Source organism: Pituophis catenifer, unplaced genomic scaffold (genome assembly GCF_029215685.1).
Source record: "Pituophis catenifer annectens isolate HBS135680 unplaced genomic scaffold, rPitCat1.0.hap2 SCAF_8, whole genome shotgun sequence".
In the NCBI taxonomy this organism is placed as follows: Eukaryota; Metazoa; Chordata; class Lepidosauria; order Squamata; family Colubridae; genus Pituophis; species Pituophis catenifer.
The window spans coordinates 80,616,182-80,642,159 of NW_027256888.1; the positions used below are offsets into that span (position 1 = coordinate 80,616,182).

General features: G+C 47.1%; 2 protein-coding genes across 3 annotated transcripts; both read right to left on the reverse strand.

Annotated features, from left to right (window-relative positions):
• Nucleotides 1–766: 766 nt before the first annotated feature.
• On the reverse strand, nt 767–7,042 carry UBOX5 (U-box domain containing 5). 2 transcript variants are annotated; one of them, XM_070948350.1, is made up of 4 exons: nt 6,958–7,042; nt 3,528–4,707; nt 2,502–2,663; nt 767–1,235 (listed from the first exon to the last, which is right to left on the reverse strand). In XM_070948350.1, exons 1-4 carry the CDS (start codon nt 7,009–7,011, stop codon nt 1,027–1,029), a joined length of 1,605 nt encoding a protein of 534 aa, XP_070804451.1. In that variant the 5' UTR covers nt 7,012–7,042; the 3' UTR covers nt 767–1,026. The 2 variants fall into 2 exon arrangements, with proteins under 2 accessions (XP_070804451.1, XP_070804452.1); XM_070948351.1 differs by lacking the exon at nt 2,502–2,663.
• Nucleotides 7,043–9,443: 2,401 nt separating this feature from the next.
• FASTKD5 (FAST kinase domains 5) lies at nt 9,444–22,288 on the reverse strand. The gene is made up of 3 exons (XM_070948349.1): nt 22,214–22,288; nt 12,552–14,979; nt 9,444–9,503 (listed from the first exon to the last, which is right to left on the reverse strand). The coding sequence occupies exons 2-3, from the start codon at nt 14,954–14,956 to the stop codon at nt 9,467–9,469; spliced, it is 2,442 nt and encodes an 813-aa protein (XP_070804450.1). The 5' UTR covers nt 14,957–14,979; nt 22,214–22,288; the 3' UTR covers nt 9,444–9,466.
• Nucleotides 22,289–25,978: the final 3,690 nt, after the last annotated feature.

Genomic DNA, 25,978 nt, shown 5'->3' on the forward strand with positions numbered 1-25,978 from the left:
CCACCAGAAGTTGTAGGAGCTTCATCGCTGGAGAATTTTAAGAAGAGACCGGATAACCATTTGTTTCAAATTGTAAATGGTCTCCAGCTCCATTCTGATTTGAGTAGATCCTTTGAAAAGTGAACTGCTAATTCCTCCCTTTTGCGAACGGGAAGCCACCGATGACACAGGCAGTTTGAAACATGGCCAAAGAACAGAACTTACCGGATTTTTCGGAGTATAAGACGCACCTTTTTCCCTCCCTAAAAGGGGGTGATAATTTAGGTGCGTCTTATACACCGAATGTAGCCCCACCCACCCACGGGCCCCCCCACCCTTTGGCCTCTGCCTCGCAGCAGTTTACCTCCTTGCAAGCAAACAGCAAGAAGAAACAGCTCCTTTCAGCTTCAGCACAGCCTAATTAGCACAAGTTGATCGGATCGGCCTCCCGACTCTCAGCTGATTTGCTCCCAGCTGTTTTGCGCAGGGCTCTGCTGCTTGCTGCAAAGTGATAAATTGCTGGAACAGATTTTTTTTTCTTCCCCTTGTGCTAATCAAGCTCTGCTGAAAACGAAAATGAAAGTAAAGCAGGCTGTTTGCTGCAAGGAGGCAAAATTTTGCTCAGAGGCAGAGGGAGATTTCTTTTTCTTCTTTTCCTCGCCAAAAAAGGTAGGTGCGTCTTATACTCCGGTGTGTCTTATGCTCCGAAAAATACGGTAAGTTATACAGATGCGGCGTTTTTATGTATAAATGAACATTTTTCGGAGAGAGAGAGAGAGAAAAGAAATAGAGAAGCATATGGCTTTATTATCCTTTTGATTCCTCCAGCTCTAAAACGCTACTGTCCTTCTAAGCCTGTACAACCTCATCAGTTCCTTCGTTTTTTTTTAGTACAGCATGTGTTGTCGTTGTGCGACTCAGCGGTGGCAGTGGAGTGGGGTGAGGGAAAGAGAGGAACCAGTCCTGCCTCTTGGCTGTCGCTGTGAAGCCTGCCCGGGGGCTACATCTCCCATCTCCCCAACAGCGCGTCCCCCGTTCTCTCCCTTCTCAAAAATGGACCCTCGAAATGTCGTGGGTGGCAAACAACCTTTTGCAATTCATACACAGGATGGAGAGGGATTTCTGCTGGTCAGCCAAGCATGCGCGACACACCAGATGCCGGCACGGGAGCTGGTACACGGCCTCGGTTTTGAAGTAGGAAGAAAAGGCTCGGGAACAGGTAGAACATCCTTGGGGGCCGATGCTCCTGTTGTGCTCTGCGGAAAAAGGGGGGGAAAAAAAATACACAAAAAGTGAAAAAAATGTGACTCTGGAGGCGCCGCCTCGACTCGACGGTCATCTTTTGGGTGGCCGGAGTGGAGACAGCTATGCTCAACCAGAGGAATATATTGACGTAACTAATCAGATCTACGTTTATTTTATTTGTATCCAGGGGTGGGATTCAGAAATTTTAGCAACTGGTTCTCTGCCCGGTTACTCGATGGGTGTGGCCTACTCGGCCTCCTGCACCACGGTGGGCGGGGGGGGGGCATTTTCACCCTCCCCAGACTCTGGAGGCTTTCCTCGAGTCTCCAGGAGGGCAAAAACGGCCTCTCCCCCAGGCTCCGGAGGCCCTCCAGAGGCCAGAAATGGGCCCGTTTTTGGACTTCCGGAAGGCCCGTTTTTCGCCCTCCCAGAGCCTCTACGCGAGCCCTGCACTTACCTGGCATCCAAAACGGGCCACATGGAGACTCCTGGAAGGGGAGGGGCAGGGTGGGAGGGGCCAGCCAGTTCTTGCAACTACCGGTTCGACGAACGAGATTAACATTCGGTTTGCCCAAACTGGTCCGAACCGGCTGAATCCCACTCATGCATCCCCCCCTTTATTTTGTTTAGAAATGACTCAAGGTGGTGAATGTATCCAACACACCTTCCTCCTCCCGTTTTCCTCACAACAGCCCTGCGAGGCGGGTTGGGCTGAGAGAGAGTGACTGGCCCAAAGTCATCCAGCTGTCTTTGATGCCTAAGGCAGGACTAGAATTCCCAGTCTCCTGGTTGATTGGCCCAAAATCACCCAGCAGGCTTTCATGCCTAAGGCGAGCCTAGAACTCACCATCGCCTGGTGATTGGTTCAAAGTCACTCAGACGAACTTTGATGCCTAAAGGAGGACTAGAACTCACTATTTCCAAGTGAATGGCCCAAAATCACCCAGCCAGCTTTTACCACCTAAGGCGTGACTTTAATTAACTTTAAATATTAACTTTAATCCCTCCTTGCCTTTTAAAATTTTATAGGCCATTTTCAGGTTTTCATATTTTATTTGGACACGATCCTGAGTCTCTCTGTGAAAGAGAAGGGTGGTCTCAAAATTTGATAAATACATAAATAAAAATTCAACAAGTATAGAAAAGAAAGCTATTATCTTAGCTTTTTTTTTTTTTCCTTTGTGGACTCAAATTCCCAAGGAGCCTGGCAGGCAGGGGATCAGTCCCCGAAAAGAAGGGAGAGGTGGATGAGTTGGTCAATTTTTTCCCAGCTTTACCGTGAGCACCGCCTGCCCCACAGAAATCGCTGGAGCTGCTGCTGCTGCTGTGCATGTGTTGTCCGCCTTTAGCCAAACTTGCGGCGAACGGCATCGTGCTAAGTGCAGAGTTCAAGGCGCTGTCCAAGCTTTCGGACAGCCTCTGTTCATGGGTTGACGCTTCTGTGAAGAGAAGGAGAAAGATCTAGGGAGAGGCTTCATGGAAGAGTCAAATGCCACCCTCCCTGGCGAATCAAGCTTATTTGTCTATCAAATATATATATATATATACCTATCTCACCAAAAGCAACTCAAGAGTAGTACACAACAATCAGGAGAGAAATAGCAAATAACAACAAAATTGATTTTGAGCCAATCACCAGGTGACGGTGAGTTCTAGCCCTGCCTTAGGCATGAAAGCCAGCTGGGTGACTTTGGGCCAATCATCACCAGGTGACGGTGAGTTCTAGCCCTGCCTTAGGCATGAAAGCTGGTTGGGTGACTTTGGGCCAATCACAAATGACTATGAATTCTAGTCCTGCCTGAAAGTTGGCTGGGTGACTTTGAACCAATCACCAGGAGACAGTGAGTTCTAGCCCCACCTTAGGCTTGAAAGGTGACCGGATGACTTTGGGCCAATCATTAGGAGATGTGAATTCTAGTCCTTCCATAGTCATGAAAGCCAGCTAGGTTACTTTGGACCAGTCACACACACACACACACACACACACACACACTCTCTCTCTCTCTCTCCCTCTCCCTCCCTCTCTCTCTCTCCCTCCCTCCCTCCCTCCCTCTCTCTCTCTCTCTCAGCCCAACCTACTACACAGGGTTTTTGAGGAGGAAGGTGTGTTGGACATGTTCGCTGCATTATTTATAATAATAATAAAGGTGGGAGCCAGACAAACAAACAAACAATTTACAGAAGACTCGCAAACTTCTGAAAGCAACAGCTAAAGCAATTCAGAATATTAAACAGATACGCAGGTAAACATCCGCGCGGGATGGCCCTCCCCTCAAGTTTAGAAACCGGAAGGCTCAGGATACCTGAGGAGCAATCCATCTGGGACGAATTCAAATCCCACTCCATTTTCACCCTCTTCGCGTGGAACCCCAAGCTGGACGCCACGGCAAAGTCCACATTCGGAAAGTGGCCGGATTCCAAGCCGCCCTCCTGGTTCTGATCCACCAGGTCGATTTTCCGTTTGAGCGAAGACATGGCGAGGGACGAAGCGACGACCGTTCCCGAGGCCCGCCTCCTGCCCAGCAGATTCACGCCGGGGATGTTATGCTGGAGGAGGAAGTGGTCGATTCTCGCCTTGAGGGACGGGTGGGGAAGGGGCTGCGAATGCGGGCTGAACGCCACCCCCGTGAAAGGATCGCTGGGCACCCGGCCCCAAGTCGCCTCGCTGCGGTTGCACTTCTCCAGGGTTCCTTGGTCGATCACTTTCCCGGAGGGCAGCAACATGGGCAGAGTCATGATCTCCAGGGTGATGGGATCCAGGAATTCTTCGGGAATGTCCTGGAGAACCTCAACCAGCTTCCGTTCCTGGTGGTCGGAGTGTCCGACGTCGCTCTCCATCGGCAGAGGAAGGGCGGGGAGCTGACCTTCCGAGGCGTCCAACGAAGGTTTAGTGGCGACCTGGAGGACATCATCCACCACTTCGTGAGAGCAGGACTTGGCCGGTTGGCCCCAGACCTCGACTCTCTTAATGGAAGGCAGGCCGCTGCCGGCCACGTAAGTGATGCAGATTTTCAGGTGCGAGACGCTGTTTAAGGAAGTCGGGCCTTTATTCCATAAGTCCAAAGAGGCGGAGCCGGGAAAAGAGAGGAGAGGGTCTGTTTGGTGATGGAAGGGAGGTCTGGGCCGGAAGCCACGATGGCCAAAGGTCACTTTGCTTTGATTCTTTAAGACGGCTTTGCCCACCAGCGTGAAGGTCTCTTTGTCCAACGCGGGATGCTGGCTAGACGGAGCAGAGAAGAGGGGCTCGGGGCTGTTCCAACAGGCCTTATTGGATGAGGTAGCGGTATAAATATCCAAGCCGGTGATGTTGTGGCAAGACCCGGAAGAAGTATCGATATTAATCCGGCAGATTTCCACGTTGAAGGGGAAGGAAATCGTCACATGCACCGGCGGCTTGATGAAGTATTCGCAGCGGAAGCCGCGGTGTCTCTTGACGGGGTCTTCGGAGACGAGGTTTTCCACTTCGTAGCCGTCGGCGGAAATCTACAATTCAGGATGATAATGGTCAGTGATGGGGAAATACAGGCAGTCCTCATCTTACGACCACAATTGAGCCCAACATTTCTGTTGCTAAGCGAGACAGGTGCCCCATTTTACACTCTTTCTTTAACCCCCGGGACACTGCGACCGTCATAAACACGAATCAGTTGCCGAGCATCTAAATTTCAATCAGGTGACCACGGGGATGCTTGCAACCGTCATTAAGTTACTTTTTACAGTGCCGTTGTAACTTCGAACGGTCGCTAAAACGAAGTGGGTCGAGGCCTACCCGTTTTTCCAGGATAGTATATACCGTGTTTCCCCAAAAATAAGACCCTGTCTTATATTTTTTTGAACCCTGAAATAAGCACTTGGCCTTATTGCCATGCGCTCAAAAGCCCGATTAGGCTTATTATCAGGGGATGTCGATGTCAGCACTTCAACCTGCATTTACTCTAGTGCTGACATAAGAAGGAGAAGAGGGGGCAGCTGGCAAGAGGACGCCTGACTTCTCACCTACTTATTTTCCCTGAAGATAATATCCCCTAGGAGATGAGATGGGAGGGGGGACACTCCTGGGACCTTAAGTAGTAGATATGGGGAGAGTGATTTGGAAGAAGGCCAATGAGACGCAGAGAATTGGGGAACGGAAAGGGAAGGTTTGGGGTCAGGAAGTCAGAGTTGGCTACGCCACAATCGAGGACAGGTTGTCGTGCTTAATAAAATGAAAGATTTCTTCAAAGACTATTTGTTTGGAAATGCAATTTATTTTATTTGAGACGACATTGAAACCTGACAGTCTTATTTTGGGGGAAACAGGGTAATAGGTTTTCCTGTCTTGAGCTAGGGGTTGGAACAGAAGACCTCCAAGGTCCCTTTGAGCCCTAGGATTCTACGTTTTATGTTCTAAACCAGGGATGTCAAACTCAATTTCATTGAGGGTCGCATCAGGGCTGTGGTTGACCTCGGGGGGGTCGGTCGGCCGTGGCTGACTGGGCGTGGCCAGCTTGACCCCCCTCACTGGGCATGGCCGACTGGGTGGGTGTGGCCAGCTAGGTGGGCGTGGCCATCTTGACACCACTCTCCAAACTGCTGGCATGTATCCTCTTCGCGGGCCATCCCCTTACATTTTCCAGGACGGCCCCGTGGGCTGGATCCGACCACATTGCGGCTCAGATCTGGCCCGTGGGCCTCCGAGTTTGACACCCCTGTTTCTAAACCATCTGTTTGCCGGCTGTCGCTCTGCAGGTGCCCTTATTTCCATTTCTGAGAAAGGATATGCATAAAGCAGCAGGGAACGCGAACTACCGCTGATCTCTACAACGGTTTCATCCGCTGATACAGCACTGCAGCACTTTTTGTCTGTTTGCTGTGTTATACAGGCGGTCGTTGACTTGTAAACCGTTCAAAGCTACAACGGCACTGGAGCAAGGGGCTTAGGACTGCTTTTCACACTGACGACCATTGCAACATCCCCAAGGTCACCTGATCAAAATTCAGACACCTGGCAACAGGTTCATACTTATGACCGTTGGGGCCATGTGATCCCCTTTGGCGACCTTCTCGACGAGCCAAGTCAAGGGGAAAGCCGGATTCACATAACGACTGTTAGGAAATGATTATTACCTAATTTGTTGGGTTGGCAATATATAAATCATCAATATAGCTTTAAGACTGCTGTATTGCATCATACTGTGTCCTGATTGGTTAGCTCTGTGGCCAATCTCCTTAAGAGGGAGCTAGAAACATGGTTTGTTTTCTGCTGTTCTTGCTCTCTGATATCTCTGTATGCTACTGTTTGCAAATCCAGAAGAACTGTTTCTTGTGAATGACTACGACGACTGGTAAGAAGACTTTGTTATTGGATTATCCCTGGACTGTCGTTTTGCTATCTCCTGCTTTATATGTGTATGACCTGGACTGTTTATTGGACTGTGCCTTACTATTTCCTGAAAGTAAACACAACTCAGTGTATCTGTGTGTTGACTGTTTTATTCGTAACTACTCCCAATCGCTTTCATGTGCACACCCTTGCTATTCAAGGGCTACTCTGTGAATTCCTTAACAATGACCGTGTTGCTCACTTCACAATTGCAATGGCTCGCTTCACAACTGCGGCCAGGAAGGTCATCGGTTCATTTAATCCACTCCACAACTGTCTCGCTTAGCGATAGAAATGTTGGGCTCAATGGCGGTCGTACGTTGAGGACTACCTGTATTGTGCAATTGTGTTGTCTTGTACTTTTATTTTACCTTGTTGCAGTGAATTCTGGGCTTGAACTGTGGAAGGCAGAGATTAATCACCATATTTATGGATGTAGACAGAAATTGGCTTCCCGAATTTTAATCTGGCTCTACGATGAAAACACACGTTTTTTTTAAATCACAGCAGAGTGGTAAATGGCGGATGACAAAAAAATACAAGACTTGTGATGGGTCACGCTGAAGGCCTGGTTAGTCCAGGGCTGTTTGCGTCACTACCAGGTGCACAATCTTGGGGTGCCCCAAAGGATCCTGGGGGCACCAGTTCTTCCTTTCCCTTCCTGCTGCTAAGAGACCTGCCCACTTCTACACAATCACGATGACTTGTCGACATGAATTCTTCGTTCTAAACATGGAAGTGATGGCCATCGGTCCTTGCAGGAAACAAATTCTAGGGTTTTAACTCAAGAGGTGTCTTATGGACCCTTTATGAATTGTGGACTTCAACTCCCAGAATTCTGAATCCTTCCAGAATTCTCCCATGCTGGCTCAGGAATTCTGGGAGTTGAAGTCCACAATTCATAAAATGGCCATAGTTCCCCACCCTTGGTTTAACTGGATGCTGTGCAGAGAATGTTATTTTTCTCAGGTGATCCTAGCTGGCTAGGGGAATTCTGGGAATTGAAGTCCACGGGTCTTAAAAGTGACCAAGGCTGAGCACCCCTGGCCTAGAAGTTGGAAAACTATAAGGCCACTTCTATAAATACCACTTGATATATGACAGTGATGGCAAACCTTTTTCTCCTCGGGTGCTGAAAGTGTGTATGTGTGCGTGCCATCGCGCCGCTTGTGTGCGCACAGCTACAATGCAATGGCCCCCTACGTACCTCCCCGAGCTGCTCCCCCCCCCCCGTGCCTGCGCTTATGACCCACCCCCACCCCGTTTTGGGCCTAGCAAGCGTCCCTGAAGCCTCCGGAGGCCAGAAATGGCCCATTTCCAGACTTCTGGTAGGTCTGTTTTTCGCCCTCCCCAGGCTCCAGAGGCTTTCCTGGAGTCTGGGGAGGGCAAAAACAGCCTCCCCAGAGGCCAGAAATGGCTCATTTCTAGACTTCCGGTAGGCCCGTTTTTCACCCTCCACAGGCTCCTGAGACTTTCCTGGAGCCTGGGGAGGGTGAAAATGGTCTCCCCCTCCCCCTCTCCCCCTGGCCAGAAATGGCCCATTTGTGATGTTTTGGATATGGTCATATAGTAGAACGCTGTTTCTCAACCTTGGCAGTTTGAAGACGTGTGGACTTCAACTCCCAGAATTTCCCAGCCAGTACAGCCGAGGTCTACAAACGGGCAACTTTTAAGACTTGTGGACTTCAACTCCCAGAATTCTGGGAGTTGAAGTCCACACATCTTCAAACTGCCATGGTTGAGACAATGCTGAAAAAGCCTTTAATACGATTCACACTGAAGGTCTGTTCTAGGTCTAGGACAGGGGTCAGCAGGGGTGGGTTCTAAACTTTTTTACTACCGGTTCTGTGGGCGTGGCTTATTTTGTGGGTGTGGCTTGGAGGTCATGTGACTAGGTGGGTGTGGCTAGCTGGTCAGAGTCATTTCTGGAAGGTCCTCGCACTTACGACCCGACTCATTTCTTTGCTTTTAACACTGATCAGCTGTAGGGCGGCCCTTTGAAGCCCCACGGCAAGAGTTTAAACAGTTTTTTTCCCTCTAGTCATCAGCTGGGACTCAGGAGGCAGCAATAGATTGGGGGGGGGGCAAATAAAAGGTAAGAATAACGTGGGGGGGTGGGAGGGCGGGGGGGATAACCGGTTCAGTGACGTCATATCGTCACCGCTACCAGCTCGGCCGAACCGGACTGAACCGGGAGGAACCCACCACTGGGGGTCAGCAACCTGCGGCTCCGGAGCCACATGCGGCTCTTTGGGCCCTCCTGTGTGGCTCCCTGTCAGGCGATCCCACCACTGGCTGGCCCCACCCCTCACCCTACCAGTCACTTCTTGCCTGGCCTGAGAAGGTAAGGGCAACGGAAGGGGATGGAGAAGCGGCCAGAGCAGAGACATAGATTCAGAGAGGAGGGGAGAGAGAGGGGGGGAGGAGAGAGGGGGGGGAGAGGGGGAGAGAGGGGGGGAGGGAGGGGAGAGAGAGATATGTCAAAAGGGTTTTGTGGTTTCCAGTGTTTTTTAACAACTGGTTCTCTGTCCTAATGACTAGCTGGGTAGGCGTGGCTAGGGGTGTGTGTCATGTGACTGGGTGGAAGTGAGTGACATCAAGTTGGCCACGCCCAGCCAGGTTTTGTGGCTCCCGGTGTTTTCTTTTCTGTGGGAAATGGGTCCAAATGGCTCTTTGAGTGCTTAAGGTTGCAGACCCCTGGTCTAGGAAATAATAGGTTTCTAGCAACTTTTTTTGTTCATGAAGTCCACTTGTGTCTCTTTCCTGGTGCGTCAAGATTTTACAAATGAATTGAGTTTCCCAATTTAAGGTTTGGGTGTGTCAAAGGTACCTGGTTCCTTTCAATCTTCAATTTGAGCTTCAATTCATTGTATTCTTCTATTAGGACAATCTCACGATATTAAAGGTCTGGCGGCACCTGGCAACGAATATAAATTGTTTTGATATCATGGCTAGTCTGAAAAAAAAAAAAACCCTGCATTGTCGCGACGGCAGCTTGCTGAAGCAGAACAGCAATATGGTTTATATTCTGGTTTAACTGGAGCAAGTTGTAATTCACCATCAATTTGTAGCCCAGTACTGGTAGTCCTCGACTTACGACCACAATTGAGCCCAACATTTCGGTTGCTAAGTGAGACAGTCATTAAGTGAGTTGTGCCCCATTTTACAACCTTTCTTGTCACGGTTGTTAAGCGAATCGCTGCAGCTGTTAAGTTAGGAACACTTAACGGTTGTTAAGTGAATCTTTGATGTTGCTTATCAAAAAGTCACAAAAGGGGATCACATGACCCCCCCAGATTCACTGCAATCATAAATCATAAATATGAGTCCATTGTCAAGGATCTGAATTTTGATCCGATGACCATGGGGATACTGCAACGGCTGTGTGAAAAATGGTCATACATCATTTTTTTCACAGTGCCGTCGTCACTTTGAAGAGTCACTAAATGAACTGTTGTAAGTTGAGGACTACCTGTGTTACAATTTACAGAATTCGGGTATCTGTTGACATCACTCTCAAAATACAATAGGATTATATTGAGCCATGGTGGCGCAGTGGTTAGAATGCAGTATTGCAGGCCGATTCTGCCCACTGACAGAAGTTTGATCCTGACCGGCTCGAAGTTGACTCAGCCTTTCGTCCTTCCGAGGTCGGTAAAATAAAGACTCAGATTGTTGGGGGCAATAGGCTGACTCTGTAAACTGCTTAGAGAGGGCTGTAAAACACTTGTGAAGCGGTATATGTGCTATTGCCTTCTGTCTGTAAAGCGAATTTGGATTCTACTCATAAATGGGAGAAAGAAATAAACAATAAATTTAAGGTATGCAAAGATAAATCAACAAAGATTTAAAGATAATGGTAAAGGTTCCCCTTGCACATACGTGCTAGTCGTTCCCGACTCTAGGGGGTGGTGCTCATCTCCGTTTCAAAGCCGAAGAGTCAGTGCTGTCCGAAGACGTCTCCGTGGTCATGTGGCCGGCATGACTCAACGCCAAAGGCGCACGGAACGCTGTCCCCTTCCCACCAAAGGTGGTCCCTATTTTTCTACTTGCATTTTTTACCTGCTTTCGAACTGCTAGGTTGGCAGAAGCTGGGACAAGTCACGGGAGCTCACCCCGTTAATGTAGCACTAGGGATTTGAACTGATTAATTGCCGACCTTTCGATCGACAAGCTCAGCGTCTTAGCCACTGAGCCACCACATCCAACAACAAAAATTAATGGAGGCTAAAACATAGGAAGAACGGTTGCAGAAATTGGGTATGTCTAGTCTCGTGAAAAGGACTAGGGGGAGACCTGATAGCAGGGATCCAATATTTGAGGGGCTGCCATAAAGAGGAGGGGGGGGGTCAACCTATTCTCCAAAGCGCCTGAAGGCAGGACAAGAAGCAACGGATGGAAACAAAGCAAGGAGAGAAGCAACCTAGAACTAAAGAGACATTTGGGGCTCAATTGCACCCCTAAGCCGAGAACTAAAATAAGACGAGAAAAAACTTTCTTTTTTCATCAAGCCGGGCTGGCTTAACATATTTTTAAATTTTTAATTTTTAATTGGTTTGTCATTTTAAACTGGGGCCAAATTAATATATATATTTTTAATTGTTCTTAATGTTTGTATTGTATGTTTTTATCTGGCTGTACACCACCCTGAGTCCCTTGGGAGAAGGTGCGGTATATAAATTTGAAATAAAATAAATAAATAAATAAACTACCTGTCCACATGCAAATTTATATCAAAGTGGTGAAATTCACTTTGTGGTGATTTCAAAGTCATCTTCAGTGTAAGTTTTATTTATTTATTTGCTGTGCAATACAGAAGTGATTTCCCAATGCTTTCCTCTGCGCTATTTCCTGACTTCCCAGTCTAACCCAACTCCCAAGGATTTCTTAGTGATCTCCCATGCAAATAATTACAAGGCCTGGTCCTACTTAGCTTCCAAGATCAATCAGCGAGGGACCATCTACTCCGATTAATCCATGCACATATCCCAACTCTTTCTCACTCACACAAAGCATTTTACAATTCTTCTCACAGCTCTCCAAATTCAGGCAAATTTTAATTCCCATTTCTCAGACTGTCAAGCGGTATGTGAGAAATTTAATGTGAGATGTGCTCGCTCGGTGGCAAACCGATTGCTGGCCTATATATTTATATAAAATTTATATTTCGCTGATAAAAGAAATAAAGGGAGACTAGTATAGATTTTTTTTCAAGCTATTTAGCTCTCATCGCCATACCCTTACTTGGATTCGAACTTGGGCTGCCTGCATGTTAGGCAGTTGTATTAACCTCTGAGCCACAAGTTCTCCTCCTTTGATCAGCTTGAGCCAGGGGAGAAATTAAGTTTTTTTCTATCGAGACACCTGGTCTACCCCACCATGTGGGAGGGAGCATACTGCATCCCTTTTGCCTTTCAGCTCCAATCCAGGAGCCCTCAAGCAGTCGCATTGACGACAAACCATTTTATACCAAATTTATATTTCGCTAATAAAGAAATAAAGGGAGTATATATATATATCTATATCTATAATGAATATTCGCAGAGCTTTGCTTTCCTTGGTTTTTTCAAGTTACGACGGCTGCTCCTTTGGGTGTGACGTTATGAAGCATAAGTCAAATGAAACTGCATTGGAAGTTACGTTTTATTTTCTTAAGGATGACAGTGAAATCCTTTACCCCCTCCTCAAATATTATCTATGACGCTTGCAAAGGGACATGAAATCGGAAATTAAGCAGCTTGGAAATACAAGTTGTTCAGAAGATGGGCTTCCATCTATGTCAGGGGTGTCAAACTCATGCGTCACGTGCTGGCCCCGCCCAGTTTAGCGAAGAGGGAAAAAGTCACGTGATGCCCCCGTGACACCGCGAGTTAGACACCCCTGATCTATGTCATCTCAAAAGCTAAAATCTCGAAGTCATCGCCACGGGGATTTTTAATCTGGTTCTATGGAATGTTTTGGCTACCTTTCGAACACTTTCTGGTACAAATACTTCCGCTGTTCCTCCCGGTTACATTTGAGTAACGGAAACCACTCCCAAAAAGGCAGTTCTACTGGTATATATCCAATTTGGCGGAGCTGCCTCCTTTTCATGGCATGGAGTCCCAGCAGCTCTCTTGAGTGATACCTGTACTGGTTTCGGTTGGTGACCTGAAGGGCTAACTTCACACATTCCTGCTGCTCCTGGTTTATCGGAGAGGGTCGTTCTTCAGCTTTTGCATCAGCTGAAGTCTCCAAACCTGATCCGGCATCGGAAAATTCCACTTTTTTCCAAATAGGCAGTCCGCGAAATTCTGCCCTTTCCTGAATACGCTGGTCTTTCTCGCTTTTCCCGGGCTGGCTGAGCGATTTCCCTTTCAAAAGCCGATTAATGATGTTATCGGTGAGGAAGGCGCCATTTTTTTTCAATTCCAAGCGCCCCGCCGTCGTGCCTTCCGAATTAAACGGCAACGGCTTTCGGTTGGCGTCTAAACGGATTTCTAAATCCACAGACCTGACGTGAGGCAAGACCGCGTGGAGCTTGACAAACTGGGGGCCGCCCAGCACTTCCTCCAGGAGGGACCAAGCCACGTCGAATTCCTGCTTCAAGAAATAATTCCGCATTTTTTCCGCCATCCCTTGCTTGCTTTGGGCGGTCAGACGGCTGCCGGTGTAGCCCGGGCACTCGATTCCCACCGTCCCGTCGAGGGTGAAAAAATCTTTCCAGAGATCATGTGTACAGATGCTGCTTAACTCGATAAACTCGGGACTCAAAGCGTAGTCGAGCAAATCGTAAGGGAAACGCTCCACAAAGGCCAACCCAATTAAGGAAGTGATCAGATGCTCAGGGAATTTATTGTATTCAAACAACCTCGATTCCAGCTGTTCCAACAGACTGGAGTAAAACTGTTCTCCGTTGGGAGGTTGGTAGTTCAGGGTTCCAAAAGACCACAACAATTTTGCGATGTCTTTGGTACGGCACGCCGCTGCCTTGGAGGGGACGGCAGCCGCGATGGCGTTCAGGATGCCTTCGTCACAATAATGCAACGAGGAGCACGCGAATGCGATGTGCATGACCCCCGGGATGCTGAGAGTGGAGATTCTGGGAGGAATAACCTGCCCCAGCTCCTTTAGAAAGTCCAGGTGGTCCAGGTGAACCCCACGGAACATTTTGACCACGTTCACGATGGCAAAATTGCTCATGTCTCCCAGGGAGCCACAAATTTTGTCTCCGATTTGTCTCAAGAGGGGTTCGGACATATTACTGTGCGACTTGAAGAAGCCTAAGCAGATGACCCCGACTTCCTCCAGACTGAGGGCATGCAAATGTTTCAGGACCGAAGTCTCCAACTTCTTCACTAACTCTTCAGGGGCCTTCCGGCCTTCGCCGACGATGTAGACCAGCTGTACCAACTGAGTCACAGATGGATTCTTCCAGTTCACGCTGACGTCGTTCAACATTGCGTCCAGATATTGAGGGACCTTGCAGTTCAAACAACGCCACAGATCGGCTACCAGCAGCTGCTGATCCAAGCTCAGGTCCTCAACCCGTCGGACGAATTCGGCTTCTACGACCTTCAACATATAATGGACGGGCGGGATGCCTAAGGTGACAAAGGCCTTCAAAAGCAAGATCAGCTCCACGTTCCCGAACAGGTGGACGTTCTTAACAACACCCTGACACAGCACCGCGAATCTGGGGCTGGATTTGAATTCCTGGTGTTTGTCAGCCGGCAAATGGCTCAGCCGGAAGAAAGAGTTCACGATATCCTTGGGTTTCATGTACTCTTTCAACACGGAGACGTTCTGGAGGATGAAATGATACTCTTCAGCAGAAAGGGGCCGGCGGCATTCCTCTGGATTGTAACACAGAGATTGGTACCCGGGCCTTTGCTTCTGGAATTGTCTAGCCACTTCCTTACTGCCGGGAGATTTTAGATGGACCTCATCCTTGTCATTCCTTACGGAGGACAGCAGCCACGAGTCACTCAGGGAAGCCTGCGTGCAGAAAGCTTTGCTGTTTCCCAAATCTAGAAAAACGTTCTTTGCCTTTGAAAGCCTTGGGAGACAGAGAACACTGGGTGTGTTCTGGATGCATCTAATGCTAGTTCTGGAGCAAACGTACTGAAGCGCTCCTTCTCTCAAACCTTTGAGGGCACCCTTGGGAAGGAGACACCTGGATTCCTGGGAAATGGAGGGATAATAACGTAATTGGTACCCTGGCGGCTTCCAAGCTTTGAGCACAACGGCAAATTCGGGGTCTCTGCCTCTTCTATGGATGTTTTGGCTCTCTTCTTCGTGGAGGAAGCTCTTCGTGGTCTCCATCTTGGGAAATGCAGGCATCTTACAAGATCGCCCTGAAAATCTTCGGCATATTATCCTCGTAGACATGGTCACAATTACCGGGCCAGGTACTGAAAAAAGGGCAGATGAAGAATAAGTGGCTTCCACTTTCTTCTGTTGTTATCAAGAGATATTTTGAAAGGCTACATATACCCAGAACGTCAAAAAATCCATCGCACTCTTACAGCCAAAGAAAACTAACAGAGTAGCTAGATACAACTCTACTTGGCTTTTCACGCTCTTCTTTTACATACATTTAGTAGCTAAATCACCGGGCTAGAAAGCAGGCAAGGGTGATTCTAGTGTCAACCGTCCCATTGGCATATGCAAAGAAAAAAAACTCCTGTGACAAGAGAATAACTTTACTAATAGATCCATACAGGCACAGAAGAAGCAAAGCCAATTCTAAAGGTTCCCACCAAAAGCAGCATGGGAAATTTCCCCCCTTTTCCCCTTTAAGGCCACCCACTGTCCATCACCCACCAATCCCAACGCATTGTGTGTGTTTTGGGAAACAGTCTGTGCCGTTGAAAAGTTCTCATGACCTTGAAATGTAGGAACTTTCTTAGGCTCAGTCGACTCACTTGGCTCCCTCAGCCTCTCCCAAAACTACCAATAATTCCACCCCTTCCGTTTCTGTTGTCAAACTATGAGAAGAATTGCAGGGGGTGATAGAATTCGGGTCAGTCTTGACACCTAGTCCCAGTTTAGGAATGAAAGGCGGCTGGGTGACTTTGACTCTCTCTCAGCCCAACCAACCTCACAGGATTGTTTATTGGAGGTGGTGACCCTTTGAGAGCTGTATGCAATTCTCAAGTTTATTTTAATATACATGTAATCTATATATATATAAATATTATTTATATATATATATATATATTATATTATATTATATTATATTATATTATATTATATTATATATGTGTGTGTGTGTGTGTGTGTGTGTGTGTGTGTGTGTGTCTTCTCAAGTTTTCGCGGGTGTGTGTATGTAAAAAGTTAAAATCTCGGGTGTTTTCCTGCGTCATTAAAAGTCTGTTAATTGAAATACTTAAAATCCTGGCTAAAATCCCAGTTTAAAATGCTCCAAAATCCCAACAAAACACTTTGTAAGGTCTTTTGAAACTCTGGCTAAAATCCTAACCACAACTTCTAAACTGAAAGTAGGGGCCCGATGATGAGAGCTTGTCGAAACGTTGCCAAAAAGAAAACTTTTAAAGTGTTGGTTAGGATTTTAGCCAGTGTTTCAAAAGACCTTACAAAGTGTTTTGTTGGGATTTTGGAGCATTTTAAGATGGGATTTTAGACAGGATTTTAAGTATTTCAACTAACAGACTTTTAATGACGCGGGAAAACACCCGAGATTTTAACTTTTTACATATATATATACACACACACATACACACACACATTATATTTTAATGTATGCCAATTAGGGTATCTTCAAAGTAACAATAAAGTTATTCTAAGTCGTTATGGAGAAAATAGGAAGAGGAAGTTGTGTTTGGATATATTCACTGCCTTGAGATATTTGTAAAAATAAGGAATGAATGAAATGAATGAATGAAATGAATGAATGAATTAATGCACCCAGAAATGAAGTCCATTATTTTAGGACTAGAAAATTTTCCACTCTCAACTTTCTTTATTACTGACCCATATACCATCCTTCTATTTACAAAAATACAGAATCCATTCATACATCTGTTCTCCTCCCTCACACAAGTATGTAAAAACACACATGGATATTAACCCTTGAGTACACATTCCATCCACCCGACCATCCGTCCGTCCGTCCGTCCACCACTCACTCACTCACTCACTCACTCACCCACCCACCCACCCACCCACCCACCCATCCATCCATCCATCCATCCATCCATCCATCCATCCATCCATCCTTTCAGTCTCTCCACCAAAAACTTTTCTCGCCTGTTATCCCATCAAGGTTTCTTTTTCAATCAATTCTGTGCCCTTTCCTCGATGTCCTGGATGGATATTATGATTTTGCTGCAAATGAACATTACCCAACTGTCACACTAAGGCATGGCATGACATCTGAGAGTCTATTTCCCCTACAATAAGAATACTGAATAATGCAGGTCGCTTTCTTGGCTGGTTCAATCAAAACTGGGAAAATTCCATTTTCTACACTCCTAAAAGTTAGGAAGCACCGATGCTTCCAACCTGACCAACGGAAACTCTGGGGGTTGAAGGCCACACAGCTTTAAAAGTTGCTGGGGTTGTGGAACAATGGAGTAATGGCTACAGTGCTGGATTGGAAATCAGGATATTTATCGTGAGTTCTGATCCCACCTTAAGCATAAAAGCAGGCTAGGTGATTTTGGGCCAATGACCAACAGACAGTAAGTTCTACTCCTACCTTAGGCATGAAAGCCAGCTGGGTGTCTTTAGGGAAATCACCAGGAGATGGTGAGTTCTAATCCTGCTTTAGGCATGAAAGCTGGCTGGGTGACTTTGGGCCAATCACCAGGAGACGGTGAGTTCTAGTCCCACCTTCGGCACAAAAGCCGGCTCGGTGACTTTGGGCCAATCACCGGGAGATGGTGAGTTCTGGTAGATGGTGAGATGGTAGTCCCGCCTTCGGCATGAAAGCCACCTGGGCAACTTTGGGTCAGTCACTTGCTCTCAAGTCCAGGCCACCTCACAGGGTTATTGTGGGGAAAACAGGAGGAGGGAGCATTAGGCATGATTCCCCGCCTTGAATTACTTATAGAGCAGTAGAGGTAGTCCTTGATTTGCAACAGTTTGTTTAGTGACCGTTCTAGTCCTGCCTTAGGCACGAAAGCTGGCTGGATGACTTTGGGCCAATCACCGGGAGACTGGGAGTTCTAGTCCCGCCTTAGGCACGAAAGCCAGTTGGGTGACTTTGGGCCAATCCCATTCTCTCACACTCCAACCCACCTCACAGGGTTGTTGTAGCAGGGAAAAACAAACCTTTGGTCTACATAATGCATATTGTAATACTGAGTTATATCGTTCGTGATAACACCGCTGAGAGAGACCTTAGAGGTCTTCTATCCATTATTTCTTGTCCTGCTTTCAGGTGCTATGGAAAATAAATTGCTCCCCCCCCCCTTTTTCTGTGCAGCCTTTTAAGTGTTATTAGGTGTTATCAAGTCTCAGAGAAGCCTTAACAGGTGGAAGGGGACTTGGAGGTCTTCTAGTCCAACCCCCTTACCCAAGCAAGGAGACCCTATACCATTCCAGACCAATGATTGTCCAATCTCTTCTTAAAAAACTCCAGGGATGGAGCAACCGTAACTTCTGGAGGCCAGTCCTTCCCCTGATTAATTGTTCTGGCCGTCAGAAAATGTGTCTTTGGTTCTATTCTTTCGTTCATTTCATTTTTTTTTTTTTTAATGTCCCATCCACGCGTTCAAATGAAGCATAATATAAAGGCAGGGCTTTGTTTACAGCTGGTGGTAAGATTTTTCGAGCAGACATTTTGTTTCTAAGATTTCAAGACAGCAAACGAAGCCACTGTGCGATCTGTCAAATGGTGCGAAGGATAAGAGATTCCTTCGTCCTTCGTCTTTTCCATCTGCTTCTATCCCTGAAATCAATCCCTTGCGGGGGGGGGGGGGGGGGAGGGGGAGGGAATACAAACAAAAAAGCCACAAAATAGGCAAGAAGATTCGTGAAATTGCACAGGGATGCCCTGTTTGGGCATCCAATCCTGTTTGGGCATCCAACACTGCTTTGGATTAAACCAGTGTTTCTCAAGCTTGGAAGCTTGAAGATGGGTGGACTTCAACTCCCAGAATCCCCCCAGCCAGCGCTGCTGGCTGGGGGATTCTGGGAGTTGAAGTCCACCCATCTTCAAGCTTCCAAGCTTGAGAAACACTGGATTAAAGGGAGGGAGACTACAATCCGTTACTGCCACCTAGTGCTGAGAAGAATCAGTAGTAATTTTTTTTAAAAAATTTGATTTATATGCCACCCTTCTCCGGAGACTCAGGGCGGCTTACAATGCGTTAAGCAATAGCCTTCATACTTTTGTCTATTTATACAAAGCCATCTTATTACCCCCACAAACTGGGTCCTCAATTTACCTACCTTAGAAAGGATGGAAGGCTGAGTCGACCTTGAGCCTGGTGAGATTCGAACTTACAGTAATTGCAGACAGCTGGTGTTAATCACAATGCTATCAGTCTGCTGAGCCACCAGGCCCTATGATACCCCGTTTCCCCGAAAATAAGACATCCCCTGATAATAAGCCCAATCGGGCTTTTTGAGAGCATGCGCTAAAATAAGCCTCCCCCCCGAAACTAAGCCCTCCCTGAAAATATTTAAATGCAGAGCTAGAAATCAGGTAAGACGGCAAGAGAAGCCCCATCTTCCTCCATGCGCCTCAAAATAATAAGCCCTCCCTGAAAATAAGGCCAAGCGCTTATTTCAGGGTTCAAAAAAATATAAGACAGGGTTTTATTTTTGGGGAAACACGGTAGGTAGGTAGGTAGGTAGGTAGCTAGGTAGGTAGATACTATATAGATAGATACCGTTTCTCCCAAAATAAGACCTCCCCTGATAATAAGCCCAATCAGGCTTTTGAGCTCATGGCAATAAGGCCAAGCGCTTATTTCAGGGTTCAAAAAAATATAAGACAGGGTCTTATTTTCGGGGAAACACGGTAGGTAGGTAGGTAGGTAGATAAGATAGATAGATACTATATAGATAGATAGATACCGTCTCCCCCCAAATAAGACCTCCCCTGATAATAAGCCCAATTGGTCTTTTGAGCGCATGGCAATAAGGCCAAGCGCTTATTTCAGGGTTCAAAAAAATATAAAACAGGGTCATATTTTCAGGGAAACATGGTAGCAGCACTCCTCAGAAAAACAAGAGCATGAATTGGGGGCTACAATAAGGAGGAGGAACAATGGAAGTTTTTAAAAAAATGGTACTAAATATTCAAGAGTTACTTTGGAGGGTCTCCTATCTAGGTGGCTGGCATGCTAACAGCAGAATGTTTCAATCACAATAGAGCTGGAAGGGACTTTGGAGGTCTTCTAGTCCAGCCACCTGCTCAAGCAGGAGACCTTGGCCTATACCATTTCAGACAGGTGGCTGTCCAGTCTCTTCTTAAAAACCTCCAGCGATGAAGCCCCTACAATGTCTGGTGGCAAGCTGTTCCACGGGTTAATTGTCCTCACTGTCAGGAAATCCCTCCTCAGTCAGTTCCATGTTGCTTCTCTCCTTGATTAGTTTCCATCCATTGTTTCTTGTCTTGCCTTCTGATGCTGTGGAAAATAAATTGACCCCTCTACTCTTTGGGGCAGCCCCTCAAATACTGGAATCCTGCTATCATATCCCCTCTAGTCCTTCTTTTCTCTAGACTAGCCAAACCCAAATCCTGCAACCGTTCTTCATAGGTTTTGGTCTTCAGGCCTTGCAACCTAAGCAGAAAGGATGAAAATGGCCTTGGGGCAGCCTCCATCAACCCCATGCTGGAGACATTTTGTGCATTTCACAAAAGGGTTGAAGAGTGCACTATTGCAGGCTCTCCCTGGCCTAGGTGGGAGGGGCTGTATGTGGAAAACTAGACCAGTTTGGGGTTTTTTCCCCCCCCACTGAGTCACACGCCAGGATTTGACAGAAGAAAAAGATAAATCTCACCAGCTCAAGGTTTGACTCAGCCTTCCATCCTTCCGAGGTGGGTAAAATGAGGACCCAGATTGTTGGGGGGCAATATTATGCTGACTCTGTAAACCGCTTAGAGAGGGCTGTAAAAACACTATGAAGCAGTATATAAGTCTAACTGCTAATTTATTTATTTATTTATTGGCTCGATTTATATGCTGCCCTTCTCCGGAGACTCAGGGTGGCTTACAATGCGTTAAGCAATAGCCTTCATACTTTTGTATATACCTGCTTAGTAGGGCTTTCGCCCCCCCCCCCCCCAAAGCGGTGTTCTTTTTATACAAAGTCAGCTTATTGCCCCCACAATCCGGGTCCTCATTTTACCTACCTCGGAAGGATGGAAGGCTGAGTCAACCTTGAGCCTGGTGAGATTTGAACTCGCAGTAATTGCAGGCAGCTGGTGCTACTTAACAGTGCTTTAGTCTGCTGCGCCACCAAGGCTATAAATTCCTAGAGTATTTCCTGGCTTTCCTTGAGCAACGGATAACCATTTAAGCAATTAAATCGCTTGTTACTTGGAGAAAGAGATTTGCAACCTATGGCGTATGCAACCGGAACAGCTCTAAAAATAGATCAGACAAGATTTCTTGATGGTTGATCACTCGTTTGCAAGAATCTCACGGGACTTGCAAGATATAAATCCAGTGTGTTCAACCTTGGCAACTTTAAGACCTGTGGACTTCAACTCTCAGCATGGGTCGCTGGGGAAATCTGGGAGTTGAAGTCCACAAGTCTTTAAAAGGTGCCAAGGTTGGACATCCCTGATATAGATCTAAATATAGATCTAAAGCAGGGGGTCTCCAATCTTATTGGAAAAACCAATAAAACTTGTCCAAAAAAAAAAAAAAGAAAAGAAATGCTGGGGTCAATTGTGGTTGTAAATCGAGGATTACCTGCAGTTGGGAACTCAGGAGCCCTTGGGATGTCCACCTGTGGCTATCTAGGTAACTTAACAGTAACAGAGTTGGAAGGGACCTTGGAGGTCATCTAGTCCAACCCAGGAGACCAGTACTAGGGATGCGAACCGCCGAACTGCCGACTTTTCTGATCGGCAAGCTCAGAGTCTTAGCCACTGAGCCACCTAGTCAGGTTTTTTTAAGGTGGGCAGAGGGCAAAAAAACCTTGGCACTTACCCAGGCTGGATACCAAAGCCCCTCCCCTTGCCCCTCCCCCTTTCCAAAGAGGCTCCACCCACCACTATTTCCAATCAGGCTCCAGCAAACTCTTGAAATGACAGCAGGTGCACCTGAGAAAAAGGGAGGGGGGAGGGGAGACAGGAGACCCCCCCCAGAGTCCATTTATGGGGGGGCAGGAGGAAGGGATCCCCCCCAGGAACCCCCCTACTCGATCCTACCGACCGATTGCGCAATTCCCGGGCAATGACGTCACAGCCTTCTCCAACGTAGCGCCCTGCAGACCACCAAGCTTATCCTGCCCGGGGGCGGGGTTACGCAAGCCGGGGCTGTGACGTAAGACGCGCAAGGGGCGGGGCTTCGCGCGCCAGCCCTTCCCCCGCGAATGCGTCAACCTTTCGCCCTCTGTGAGGGACGTGGGCGGGGAGGGGCCAGAATCGGTCCGCTTCGTCCCTTCACCCCTCTCGGCTTGAAAACACGGGCCGCCCCTTCTTCCCCGTCGCATACTCACCGCGGCCTAACCGTTCCCTTTCCTTTCTTTTTCTGTCACGGCCGCTCGGCGAGGCTCCTCTTTCTCCCACCTCAGGACCACTTCCGGTCAGGTGGCGTTACGCACTTCCGGCGAAGAGCCCCCTTAACGGCCGGAGTTAACCTCGCCGAAAGAGAGAATCTCGCGCAGGCGCCGTGTGGAGGGGAAAAAAAAAAAGAGAGAGCGAGCGCCGAGGGGGCCGGAAGGGAAAAGAGGCGGGGCCTCTTTTGCTGCGCGCGCATACCCGGGAAGGAAAAAAAAAGTAGTGGAGCCGGCGACGCCATTGCGCAGGCGCCAGGGGGCGCTCGGGAGCTTGCTCTGCAGTCGTGGAGTCCCCCAATTCGTTAATATTCATAATTAGGAGGAAATTATTTTGCGGGGAGAAATAAGGCGCATCGTAGATAGGATGGGATTTGCTAGGTGCCCTTGGATGGGCCTCTGCCAATAAGCCCCATTCCCCATTGCACAACCTGCTTTGCCAAGTCTCCTGCTTGGAGGGGCTGCGGGGTTGGACTAGATGACCTACAGGTGTCCCTTATTATTTCTATTATTTCCTTTGGAGCATTCTCACGTGCAACATGTACACGCTTCAGCTTCAGGCAGTGCGTCTGCTGGCCAGAGGGGGGGGGATCAGAAGGGATGATGGGGCAGCTACAGGTAGTCCTAGACTTACAACCGTTCGTTTAGTGACCGCTCGAAGTTACAACGGCACTGAAAAAAAAAGTGACGTTTTTCATCACGAAAGAGCCTTGGTAGTACAGTGGTCTAAAGCACCCTGTTATTAAGACCAGCTGCCTGCAATTTCTGCAGGTTCGAATCTCGCCAGGCTCAAGGTTGACTCAGCCTTCCATCCTTTCTAAGGTAGGTGAAATGAGGACCCAGTTTGTGGGGGCAATAAGCTGACTTTGTATAAATATACAAAAAGTATGAAGGCTATTGCTTAACGCATTGTAAGCTGCCCTGAGTCTCCGGAGAAGGGCGGCATATAAATCAAATTAAAAAAAAAAAAACACCTGTTATGTGTGAAATTTCAACAACCTGGATTTAAGGAGGAACTTCCTAAACAGTGAGGACAATTAGCCAGTGGAACACCTTGCCACCAGAAGTTGTGGCTGCTCCATCACTGGAGGCTTTTAAGAAAAGAAAAGTCTGAAACGGTAGAGGATCTTCTGCTTGAACAGGGGGCTGGACTAGAAGATCTCCGAGGCCCCTTCAGCTCTACATTCCGATTCGGAAATCGGCATCCCCCATTGACTTTTCTTGTCAGAAGGCCATAAAACATGATCACATGACACCCCCCCAGGGCACTGCAACCGTCACAAGTACGAGTCAATTGCCAAACATCCAAAATTTGATCACTTGACCACGGGGATGCTACAACCGTCGTAAGTGTGAAAAACAGCCATATAAGTTATTTTTTTCAGTGCCTTGGTAATCATAAACAATCACTAAATGAATAGTTATAAATCAAGGAGTCCTTGTAAAATCAGGAAACAACAGTGCTGTTTTTTAAAATATTAAAATATTGGGTTGAATTCAAGTCCGTTCTCAAAATGAGGCTCAGATTTCTTTCAGCCGGATTTTCCTCAAAAGGTTACAGGGAGTCCTCGACTTACGACCCACAATTGAGCTCAAAATTTATATCGCTAAGGGAGAAATTTGTTACGTGAGTTTTGCCCCATTTTACGACTTTTCTTGCCATAGTTGTTAAGCGAATCACTGCAGTTGTTAAGGTAATAACACGGTTGTTAAGTGAACCTGACTTCCCCGTCGACTTGGCTGGTTGGAAGGTCAGAAAAAGGGGATCGCGGGGCACTGCGACCGTCATAAATATGAACCAGTTGCCAAACGTCCAAATGTAAAATCATGTGATCGTGGGGATGCTGCAACGGTCATAACTCTGAGAAACTGCAATGGTCATAACTGTGAGAAACAGTCATAAGTCAATTTTTTTCAGTGCCGTCGTAACTTTGAACAGTCACTAAATGAACTCTTATAAAGCGAGGACTACAACTTCCCCGCAGCTTTTGATAAATCAAAATCAAATATTTTCAAACGGGAATTCTAGCGAGGAGGTAGCTGTACAGCTAGTTGTCCTCACGGGCAAGAATTAAATCGGTTTAGAGCCTAATAATCCTAGACGTGTTTGTTCAGAAGACAGTCACGCTATCCGGTCTAATCTTTTTAAAGTATTGTTAAGTTTGTGGCTATAGAAATAACAACAAGTAGAATCCTAGCCTGGAGCCCTTTGGAATTCAGTGGCGTTTACTTCTGATTAAATCTGATTTAAGTTTCCGATGCCATCGTGCAGATCCAGAATCACTTGAGAGTTAATCTAAGACGTAACGCTCCATTCACTTTCCATGTTTTAAAGCTACGTTGTGCTAGACTGGGCTTTTATAATAATCTCACCTTTCAAAGTTTCCCAAAGCTTCTTGGCTTGTTTTGCTCTTCAGGATTCTTCTCATCCATGGAATCCTTCCCAAACTCTCTCTAAATTTATTGAAATCGGCCCTCTTAAAAATCCAAAACTCTAGTCTGGCTTTGTTCTACTGCTTGTGCTTGCATAATGCTAAATTCCAATGCAGGGAGTCTTCAACGTACGACCACAATTGAGCCCTCCCAAAAAACACTTCTTTCCCCAAATTTTTTGGGTTTTTTCCCCATTTCTAAGTCCGCCCTTCTTAAAAAGTGTCCAAACGTCTTAAAATTGGTTCAAACGTTGAGAGATCTGAGAACACGTGATGTGCATCTCTTCAGGGCTGTTTTCCTTCTTAACTTCCATGCGGTTTTGTCCTTTCAGGATTTTTTATTCACTCGGTTTTCGTTATTCTTCCTTACAGTTACAAAGAAATTTGGAGAGTTCCTTTACAATTGCAAGGGATTCTTACCATTTTGAATATTTCGGCATCACCTGCAAGTTAAAATCCTAAATTATTGGTCATCAGGCCAACCGTGACCCAGTACAAATATAATTATGTGTCTTGCTGTTGACATATATTTTCACCAGAATGTCCCTGCCTTTAGTATATGGGTACTCCTCAATTTACAACAATTCCCTTAGTGACCGTTCAAAGCAGTATTCAAATTTTTTTACTACTGGTTCTATGCTTGGTGGGTGTGGCAGGGGAAGGATACTGCAAAATCCCCATTCCCTCCCCATTCCTGGGGGAAGGATACTGCAAAATCCCCATTCCCACCCCACTCCTGGGGGAAGGATACTGCAAAATCTCCATTCCCACCCCACTCCAGAGGAAGGATACTGCAAAACCCCCATTCCCTCCCCACCACTGGGGGAAGGATACTGCAAAATCCCCATTCCCACCCCACTACTGGAGGAAGGATACTGCAAAATCTCCATTCGCTCCCCACCCCTGGGGGAAGGATACTGCAAAATCCCCATTCCCTCCCCACTCCTGGGGGAAGGATACTGCAAAATCCCCATTCCCACTCCACTCCAGGGGAAGGATACTGCAAAATCTCCATTCCCACTCCACTCCAGGGGAAGGATACTGCAAAATCCCCATTCCCTCCCCACCCCTGGGGGAAGGATACTGCAAAATCTCCATTCCCACCCCACTCTGGGGCCAGCCAGAAGTGGCATTTGCCAGTTCTCTGAACTACTCAAAATTTCCGCTACCGGTTCTGCCGAACCTGTTTTCTGTTTTTATCAGCAGAGAGGCTGACTGAGGAAGACCAAGCTAATAAATAACCCAAATAAATCACTTTTTTTTTCCCCAGTGTTCT

Bases quoted from the DNA above. Each gene is read 5' to 3' on its own strand.
- UBOX5 (XM_070948350.1), bottom strand. From the start codon at position 7,011: ATGGTGATTAATCTCTGCCTTCCACAGTTCAAGCCCAGAATTCACTGC. The intron at 2,664-3,527 runs GTATCCTGAGCC...TTCTCTTCACAG, and splicing joins CCAGATGGATTGCTCCTCAG to AAGCGTCAACCCATGAACAG. The intron at 1,236-2,501 runs GTAAAGCTGGGA...CTTTTTCCGCAG, and splicing joins TGGGGCAGGCGGTGCTCACG to AGCACAACAGGAGCATCGGC.
- FASTKD5 (XM_070948349.1), bottom strand. From the start codon at position 14,956: ATGTCTACGAGGATAATATGCCGAAGATTTTCAGGGCGATCTTGTAAG. The intron at 9,504-12,551 runs GTAGCCAAAACA...ATTCGTTGCCAG, and splicing joins TACCAGAAAGTGTTCGAAAG to GTGCCGCCAGACCTTTAATA.